General features: G+C 31.8%; 1 protein-coding gene across 1 annotated transcript; it reads left to right on the top strand.

Annotated features, from left to right (window-relative positions):
• Positions 1-2,891: 2,891 nt before the first annotated feature.
• On the top strand, positions 2,892-8,288 carry LOC119611126 (putative uncharacterized protein DDB_G0286901). The gene has a single exon (XM_037966598.1). It carries the CDS (start codon positions 5,553-5,555, stop codon positions 6,684-6,686), a length of 1,134 nt encoding a protein of 377 aa, XP_037822526.1. The 5' UTR covers positions 2,892-5,552; the 3' UTR covers positions 6,687-8,288.
• Positions 8,289-10,353: the final 2,065 nt, after the last annotated feature.

A 10,353-nucleotide genomic window follows, 5' to 3' on the forward strand; every position in this document is an offset into this window, starting at 1 on the left:
AATTCTCGAGTGAATTGGAACCTGAACTTTGAGAGAGGGTTAATGGTTTCTAAAATACAACATATTTTCTGATCATGTAGTGAGCAAACAAATTCGATCGTTTCTGATTCTCATTTCATTGAAAGTTCTCCAAATTCTCAAATATTACATAGAAAGATCACTACATAAGATTTTGCAAACTTTTAATAAAATCTAGATCTCTTTTATGATTGTATCAAAATATCTTGGTGTGCGCACTTGTCCCTAGGCTTTAATGCCAAGATACAAGTTATTCGAGACCCATTATATAATAAGCTTCTGTATTGATCTAGCGACCTAATAGAGGGTGTAAATTTCCGTCTGGAAAGCGTTAGGAAATTTAAAAGAGAACAAAAACCATCTGAATTTATGAGCCGCCAGTGTTATCAGAGACCTCTTTTTTCCCAAAGAACACTGTTGAAGTTATGTAAGCTAGTCAATCCTTGTAAAAATTTCGATTCTTAAGCAGACCTTGTTAGATGATTAATATGTCTAAGATTGTTAAGAAATTAAAAACAACCTGGAATCAATTGGTGAATGATGTCCTGAAATTACAAACTTTCAGCCATTTTAAACCTTATTATGAAGCAAGTTTTCATGTTTTGCAAAGTTTCTTTAAAATCGTGATTTTTTCAAGATTTTAAAGAAATTATTAGTAACAAAGATCATAATAATTATCTTATTATATATTTTCTATAACTAATAATTCTCTATTTTTTTGTTTCATTACAGGTAAGCATTTTGTCTATATGGCGCCTAATCCTTACAAAAAAACACATATTTTGTGCCTGGCTTCTTCTACATGTATCTCATTTGTTTCATCATTTGTAATATTGTGCTAAAAAAAAGATAAAAATCGCGTTTTTTCTTAGTTTAATAAAGCAACCATAAGTTCCTAAATTCGGTAAGTGTTTCTTAGGAAAAACCCACCTAGACGGGGTGCCCTTAATAAGAAAACAGTTATGTGATCCCTATACTAAAATTTTAATGGAAAAACTTGAACAAAATCAAAGTAAAAGCAAAAGGACTTGCAAATCTATAGAAAAAAGTTAGTTGTCTCAAACTAATATTAACAATACCTTAATCTCTTCAAGATGAGCTTTGAGAGACATCATGACTTCCGATAAATATTGGACAAAATTTTTATTGTTTTAATTTGTAATAAAAGTCCACTTTTATACATTTATTTTTTTAAATTTCTATACACAAATTTCTTTGCTTAATTTCAAAACTTAATGAAATACTTTATACTAAACTTAAACATCTATAGATATTTAAATTTTAAGTAAAACTTTTCCAAAAATATCATAAATTTAAAATTAAATAAATTTTAAGCAATAAAAAAATTTCTAAAACCGAAAAAAATCAAACTAATTATTAAACTAATCAAACTTTAAAATTAGGATTTGAAACATAAAAACCTTGTTTTAAAAACCCCAAAACGAACTCAAAACACTTAAATCACACTCAATTTAAAAGCTAAACTAAACAAGTAAAGAAATCACTCAATAAAGAAAGCTTTCTTTTTTTGTACTTCTAAAAATAACTTTCACTCACAGCTTGTTACAACAAAGCTAAAGCCACTAAATTAACATAAAACTACACTCACTCTCACTCTCACTCTTAATAGCAACTAAAAACTACAACAATAAATTTTAGCACAAAACAAACAAAAAGAATTAAAACAAAAACCAAAACAAAAGTAACGTAATATGTATAAAAAAACAGTAAGCACACTCATACAACACGACAAACCAACACTCATACGTAAAAACAAATGCTTCCGCATGCTACGGCTGCTGTAATAGTAACGAATGAGAAAAAAAAGTTTCCCACAATGATTTGTAAAGCACAACAGCTCAGCCCCACTATATAGTGGAGAAGAAGAAGCAGTTAAAAAAAAGCTTAAAATTATTACCAGTATGAGCAAACAATTTGCTTGGGGATGTCGTTTGTGTGAGTCTGTGTGTTGGCTCCCTACAAACAGAGAGCGAAAAAGCTTTACACTTAAACTGAGTTAATGATAGTTATTTTAGCCAAAAGCAAAAGCAGTAGCCTGAGTAAAAACTAAAAATATGTTTTTGGTTTTTGATCGTGTCGAGTGAAAGAAAAGAAATGCACAACTTATTATTGTATATATAAGCTGGTTTAAAGCAGAAGTTAGAAGGAATGTAATCATTTAAGTGAGACATATAATGAAATTTTACAATTTATATTTCTCTGTTGGTATGTTACGCAAAGTAATAAGTATACTCGTAGAACCAAGCGATTGATTTGATTAATTTGTGTCACTTACCTACATACTCATATAATAAGATATCTGATATGTGTGGTATTGTATAACTATTGCAATAACTGTTACTGTGCTCAACATATATCCTCTAACCTCATGTCATGGAACGCATTTTAATTTGACAAAATATTGTCTGAATTAGAAAAAAGTTCCTGAAAAACTTAACGTGAGGGCCTACCTTGGCGGTCTAAGTCACGAGGGTCTTTTTCACAACGTGAGCTAGAGAAGACCTTCAGCCCCCTTTTTTCACTTACAAATAACATGTAAATGGTCCGTTTCCACCAAAGAATATGCGGCAATATTTAGTCCTTGTCTGAAGCCTTTCTCGACAATATACACACATCAGCACTGTTGGAATGGCCCCTACACAGAGGGAAAAAGACATATACATGCCTGGTACCAAATTGACACCAAAGAGTTTATAATTTTTCAATAACAGCCGTTGTCAAAGTATATATACTATTGGCAACGTATTGTTTGTCAATAGTGAGCTTACCACGTTTGTTAACATTTAGACAACGGATGTGTATACAATTTAGATTTCGACAACGAATTTTTGCAATGTTGTCAACATTACATAGTGTTGTCGTACGTATGTATATACTTTGACAACGGATGGTATTGGGAAATTATAAACAGTTTGGTGTCAATTTGGTATCAGGCGTGAATATATCTTTTTATATATATTTTCTATATATTTCAACTCATTCTCAACCCTCGTGTCAATCATCTTTGGTCTCTGTTGATTCGGCACCAGCTCCGGAAACTTATCGTAAATTACACCTTGTATCAAGCTACATTGTATTCCCAGCGATTTGATTTTTATTCTGGTGCAAAACAAATTATATGAACTTCGAGTACTGGTCAATTCGCGAGTCAAATAGTTCCGACATGTCATTTTACCTCTCCGATCTTAGTAACTCTATATTCCATTATTACAATAACATCAAAATGACTATGTTTTATCAAGGTAACATGCCTCGGAGTTAGAATAGTGCTTAACGGCTCCCAAATGATGGTCCGTGGACTATTGCGGTTCAGCAGCAACATGGCAGGCAATCCGCTAAAAAAAGAAATTTGCTCTAATTAGAGGAAATTGCTTTTCAACAAAATCATCCAAAATAAAAATTTCTGGAGATTTTCGTTTCATTTCTTGTGGAACCTTAGTGACGAAAAAACTCTGCTTTCGTCCAGACTGTAGAGTTTTGCATGGTCTGGAAGTGAACAAAAGTTTTTTAATTCTATTGACCTGCAAAGGATAAATCGGTTATAAATGCTGGACAATTTCAGATATATTTTAATATAGTAATGCCGTAGTAAATCAGGCTTACAAGTTCGATATCACAAATATTCTTAAATCGCTTAACTTTTTCTTCAAAAAGTGGAATTGTTTGCGAAGTTGGCAGTTGAGAGATGAGTTTCTTTTGTTCGTTATGAGATCTTATAAGGTCCGTAGAATACTGTAGGCTAATATTCCGTTATATTAAGGAAATTCCAGTTTACAAGCAAATATTTTAATGAGAATATGTGAATGTACTGCTCCTCGTAAAGGAAACACAAGACTCGAAAAAGCTCTAACAAAGTAAATAGCAACTAGATGATATAAGAACTAGAAAAGTTAGCAATATCAGCAAATTAAAGATTCTGTTAACATAAAGGCAAACTATCAGGAACAAAGTCTGGACGGGCGAAATATTACTCAAGAAAGGCGAACGGTATTGATTCGCATTTCTAGTCCTATTGAAGAAAAGTTCAAGGAAAAGAAAGGTCAGATCTTTCACAATTGTCTCTCAATCAAATGGTTCAAATCAGAGAAGAACCAGAAAGATAGTGGGCCAAAGCTTTAAGCAAAATTATATATCATCAAACTGCTCTTACCAGATTGAGGTTCTATACAAAACTCAGAAATTCTCTAGAAAAGCTTTTTACTAGCTTTACTTATATCGCATGATTTAACTCCTTTAAGCCCCGCTCTTTTTACTATACAAACTAAAAGCGGGAGAAATAAAAACACAAAAACCGAAAAGAAAGAAGACCTGACTGATAAAATTATAAAAACGATATTGGTGAGTGTATTTTTGTTTTCAGACAATTTGAGTGTGTGTCACTCAAGTCAGCAGCGGTATTAATAAAGCGTTTGGTTTTTGGTGTGCGTTTTTTTTTTTTTTTGTACTAGTTGTTGTTATTGTCTTTCTTTCTTTGGGGTTTTGTTGTGCTTTTGTTTTGTTTTTAAGTTGGGTTTTCAAAACGTATACCCTCTGCACACTATAGTGGGCTAAATGGCTGTGGCTGGTTGACGGGATGGTTGGTTGTTTGCTTGTTTGGCTGTCTAACTGAATGAAGAGCATTAAGCGTTTTTAGTCAACATATGGACACTCACTCTTAAAGCGTTTAGCAACGTTACCGGTGTTATTAACGGACTTGGATTTTTTTAAACCCGCTTAAACAAAAAAATAATAACGATATCGTGGTTTCAAATTTTTTTTAAAAAAGCAAGAAACGTTATGGCAAAAAAATAATCAAAAGAAAAGTTTTAATATTGAAATAAGTTAAAGAAAAACGTGTGATTAAAAAAGTTTTTTTAAAAAAGAAATTTTGATAAAAATTTTAAATTTTATAAAAGAAGTGATATATTGTTTTTTAAGAATTATATTCAAATAGATAAAAAAATAATGATCTCATTTAACATTAGAAATATTTTAAACAATCTGTAGCAAAATTTTATATAGAAAAAAATACATTAATCACGAAGCATTTGACAAAAATAAAAGTGTTTAGAATTCTAAGAGAATCGTTAAGAAATATACTAAATAAAATTAAAATTCAAAACTTGCTTGAGAGTCGTGTAGAAAAGTAGACACCTTTAAATAAAACCCGAATAAATGTTCTACTTAAATTGATTTTTTAAATATTGTTTCAACAAAAAAAATTTTTAACAAAACCAAGGTTAAACTTTTGCATAAAAGTTTTAAAAAATCTGTGCATATAATTAAACTTGAACCAGAAATTTAGAAATTTTTTTAAACAAAAAGAGTTCAACAAATAAGTTCTTAAAAAGTGTTAAAGTTCGTTAAAGCTTAAAGCTTGTTAACAAAAAATTAACTTACAATTGAGACAAACAAAAAAAGTAATAAGAATCTGTAATTGAACGTGTCTTTTATTTATGAATGAATTTTCCATGTTGCAGTATACGAAATTTATTTCCGTGTAATTTAGTTTTTTTCTGGTTTAAATTAAATGAATGAATGTGCGTGATTTATCAATGAGAATGGATTATCAATTGCCACCGCAAACTTTACAGTTGGCCAGCAATGCAGTGGTGGGCAGCTTAATGAACAGCAGCAATAATGCGCTAACACAACAGCAGCTTAATCAACAACAAAATGCTCAATTACAGCTGCTGCAACTTAATCATCATCAGCAACAACAACAGCAGCAGCAACAACAACAACAGCAACTTGTGAATAATCAACAGCAACAACAGTTGCTAAATCATATGACTGCTGGGCAACAAACCTTGCCCTCTTTAAGTAGTCTACCCCTGCAAGTTGTTAATCAATTGCCACATTTATTGGCCAATAATGCTGTAACACTAAACAGCAGCAGCAATAATAACAACAACAACAATAATGCAAATATTAATAATTTAAATATACTCAATAATAATTTAAACAACACATCCTCCGCACTCAACAATAACAACAACAACAACTCAAACAACAATAATAATTCAGCGCTTAATACAAATCTCAACTCCAATACCCCCAACAACAACAACAATAATAGTACGAGCAATAATGTTTTACTACGTAATACCATGCAACATGTGGCAAATGCCAATCAACAATTGCAACAAACAATTAATAATTTAAGTAATAATTTGGTTTCCTCTCTACCACCCAGTAGTCAATTGTTGCAACATCATTTACAACATTTAGCCAATGTACAACTCAACAACAACAACAGCAATAATAACAGCAACAGTTCTTCCCCCAGCAATAATAATACTGCCAACAACAATAACAATAATCTTTTGCTGAATAACAACAACAACAATCCCTCCACACCAAATAATAATCTTGCCACACATTTAAGTGACAATGTAGTGGCTCACAATATTGTCAATGGTCTGGTGGGTGTCTTAAATAATGTCAACAACAATGTTGGCAACAACAACAGCAACAATGGCAGCAATAATACGAATTTAACTAATAATGCTTTAAATAATACGGTGAATCAAAATTCTGCGGCAAATAGTATAGAAGACAACAATCGCTGGACTCAATTTCAAGTGCAACAATTGTGGAAACAACATGCTTCTTATTTGAATGGTATGATTAGAATAGTAATGAAGGGGAAGGGGTTTTTAAAATGAAATCAATAAATTTGTTAATCACCAACTGCAGTCCAAAAACAGGGTGCAACATAGAAATCACTTGCAAAGAAGTGAAGTTGAAGGGTGAATTTTAAATTTCGAAGGTTTTCCTATATTGGAAGATCTCTGAATTATTATGGGCTCTACTAATAAGTAAATTAAAAGTCATGCTTTTAATACAATATCTATATTGACCACGTTAAAGGGTCACGTCGTTTTTGTCAAATATTTGCTGATTAGGATTAAGATTATGATGTTTGCCTCCAGTAGGTTAGTTAGCCTGTTTACTAGCTTATTAGTCCGGAGGTCGTGAGTTCGATTCCCACCAGAGGCTCTGGTAAAAGTGCAAAGATAGTGGCAAAGGTGTGTTTCTTTGGATATGATTAAGATTAAGAAAAATGTCTTCAGAAGGAATGGAAACAATGACTTCCCAGAAGCACTTCTTTGGAAGTAGTAAATATGCGATTAGCTTAGAAGTTCTAGAAGTTCAATATGATTGACTTCAGTTTATGAACTTCAGATTTGATAAGAATTACTTATACAGGAAATCCATTTACATAAATTGTCTTCATAAGATGTAATGAAAAATCACTTCTTTGGAAGTGATGAACATGCAGTTCACATGCAAAATACTTTAATATAATTGGGTTTAGTTTTAAAGTTGGAACTGTGTTAAGAACTGTTCCTCTTTATCAGTTGAATATTCTTTTATACATATTCTATTGTATGTAATGAAAAATCGCTTCTATGGAAGTGATTTTCATTTTATTGAAACTTCTAAAAGGTTCATAGAATTTTGCTGCAGTTTTTACTTCCATGCTGGGTATACTGTTCAGGTTCTTCAAAGCTTGCATTTCTTTGAAATCTACTAGAGTTGCCTTACATCTTTGGGTTACGATAGTGTCTTCGTGATTTACGATCCGGCTTTATTTTTGTCTAATAATTAATTTAGAGAATGGTTATAGGTACCTAGGTAATCCGATGAGATAAATCCCTAATATCTCGTCTGTTTACTATAACTTTTAGGCTAAGACGAGCCGGGGAATATAACCAAATGAGATAAATACTTTGTCTCTAGATCTTTTAGTGGTTAATTAGGGGAAATTATGACAACGGAAGTAATCCGATGAGATATATTTTACAGCTCTCAATCGGCGAACTGAGAATAGCTAGGAAGTAAAATACGACGATGTAAATACATCGGTTCTCTGTCGGCTAATGACTAATTATATAAAAATACGACTAGGTATGCAATCTGATAAAATAAATTCTTCAGTTCTCGTCGGTAATCTATGACTGCCTAAGACTAGCTAATGAATACAATCCGCTATAAATAGGCTTCTGCTCTTGGTGGACTATGTTAGGTATTGATAGGTTGACAATACAGCATTTCTTGGTTCTTAAGTTGACCCCTTTGTAAAAGAAGACAATAATAATATCTCCTCAGTTTACTATGACTTAAGACGAGTCAGGGAATATAATATAGCGTGATAAATACTTTGGTTCTCGATCTTATAGTGGTTAATTTGGGGGGAAATTATGACTACGAAAGTAATCCGATGAGATATATTTTTCAGCTCTCAATCGGCGAACTATGACTGAGACTAGCTAGGAGTAAAAACGACGATGTAAATACTTCGGTTCTCAGTCGGCTAATGACATGTGCAATACGATGAAACAGATTCTTACGTCGGCTATCTATGACAGCCTAAGACTAGCCATGGAATACAATCCATCTATAAATAGGGCTTCGGGTCTTGGTGGGATAGTTTAGATATTGACAGATTGACAGTGCAGCATTTTCTTGGTTCTAAAGTTGATCCATTTATAAGAATACCTGTAACAGACAGAAGGAAAGGAGAGAGAATAAAACGACACACATGTCATTGAAATAGAGACGCAGTAAGTAGTTCCAATTGAACATTAGATAGATCCGACAGATCATTGACCTAGGTCGAACACCTAGAGTTCGGTTTCGAACCATTTCTAGCACTGGACAGTTTACAGAAAAGATGGACTACAGTTTTCATTCCCATTTTGACAACTTCCGTGGAAATGATTATAAAGATGATCAATGCGTTGTGCTAAGAACTAAAAGCGCTCAATCGGCTAATGATGAATTGGTTTAAGACTAGCTATTGTGTATAATCCTACGAGATAGGTCCTTCGGTTATAGGTCGGTTAACTACTTCTGATGAATGGTTAAGACCAGCTATTGAGTATAATCCGACAAGATAGATCCTTCAGTTATAGGTCGGTTAACTACTGGTAGTGACTATCGTAACTGCACAGTAGAAAATATTGCAGATTTCCGACAGTGACTTATACTTATTTTATTCACAGTGACTATCTGTCAAACTGCACTAATCTGACATTTATTACAAAATCGATAAAGATTAAAAATCCTTAATGATTTTTATTTCTGATTATAATTTCCTCAATTTTTCCAATAATATTACCTAGTAAGCGTTTATTTGAAACCTTTTAAAAAGAAATTGTTGACTTAACCGAACAATGTAACTAATACCGGGAAGTAAAACATGCTGAAAATAAAAAATATAGAAAAAAAACCTTCACTACCCAACATACATAGATGTCAAAGTCAAAGACAAAACAGGCTTAAATTGATTTATTGGTAACAGAAATCAAGCAACAGCAATATGAGCAAAAACAAAAAACAATAAAAAAGAAATGTTTTCAGATGTCTTTTAGCCAAAATAATGGTTTAAACAAATGTTAAGACAATTTTTGAAACCAAGCAGACTTAGAGGGACAGACAAACGAAAAGTAGTTTATTACTTTTACAAGTAACAAACCCAAGATTATCAAGAAAACTAAAACAATCACCTTCACCATGACATTTTTTTGGTCTTATGAGGGGAATAATATTGTTGGTGGGTTTTTTTTTCAACCAATAAAACTGAAATAAATTTTTATTTTAACAAAATAAACCAATAAATGTCAACCCAACATTCACAGTAAAACCAAATTACTACAACAACAACAAGACAAAACACCCAAAAATTATGGTCTAAAAGAAATTTAGCAAACAACCGAAAGACAACAGACAGAAAGTCATACCAGTCATTCATTGATACAATAAAATTTAAAGGGTTTATAACAACCAAACAAACGAACAAACAGACAAATTCACTTCACATTTCTTCACACAAACACTGGCGTTTTGAAAACGACAACAACAACAAATAACAACTTTCGATTTTATTTCATGTTGAGCCAGTTTATTTAGTGTCAATAATTGTATGATCTTGTAGTTGTCATTAAATATAGTTTTTTTTTAACATATTAAACGTCATTTTTGACATTTGTTACTTTTTAACAAAATACTACTTTTTTATCACTAAATGTTTATTTTTTTTTTTTTTACTTTTTTACTTTTAGCTTTTTTTTTTTTTGATTTGTTTATCTTTTAAAAACTATCTTTTATTTTTAACATGAACTTCAACTTAACCTACCTAAATAAACGTCATTATTGTTATTGTTGTTGTGTGACTTACCTGTCTTTTTTTAAGCTGCCAATTGAGCAGCACACTGCTCCCAACTTAAGTAATTCGTCGTAATTCTTCTCCCTTTTAAATGCCAGTGTTTTATTTCCAAAATGATGTTTAAGAAGAAAATTTCCTCAATGTGAGCACATTTTTACTTT

Source organism: Lucilia sericata, unplaced genomic scaffold (assembly GCF_015586225.1).
Source record: "Lucilia sericata isolate MDLA Ls3-8-SP2 unplaced genomic scaffold, ASM1558622v1 Contig001368F_arrow, whole genome shotgun sequence".
NCBI lineage: Eukaryota > Metazoa > Arthropoda > Insecta > Diptera > Calliphoridae > Lucilia > Lucilia sericata.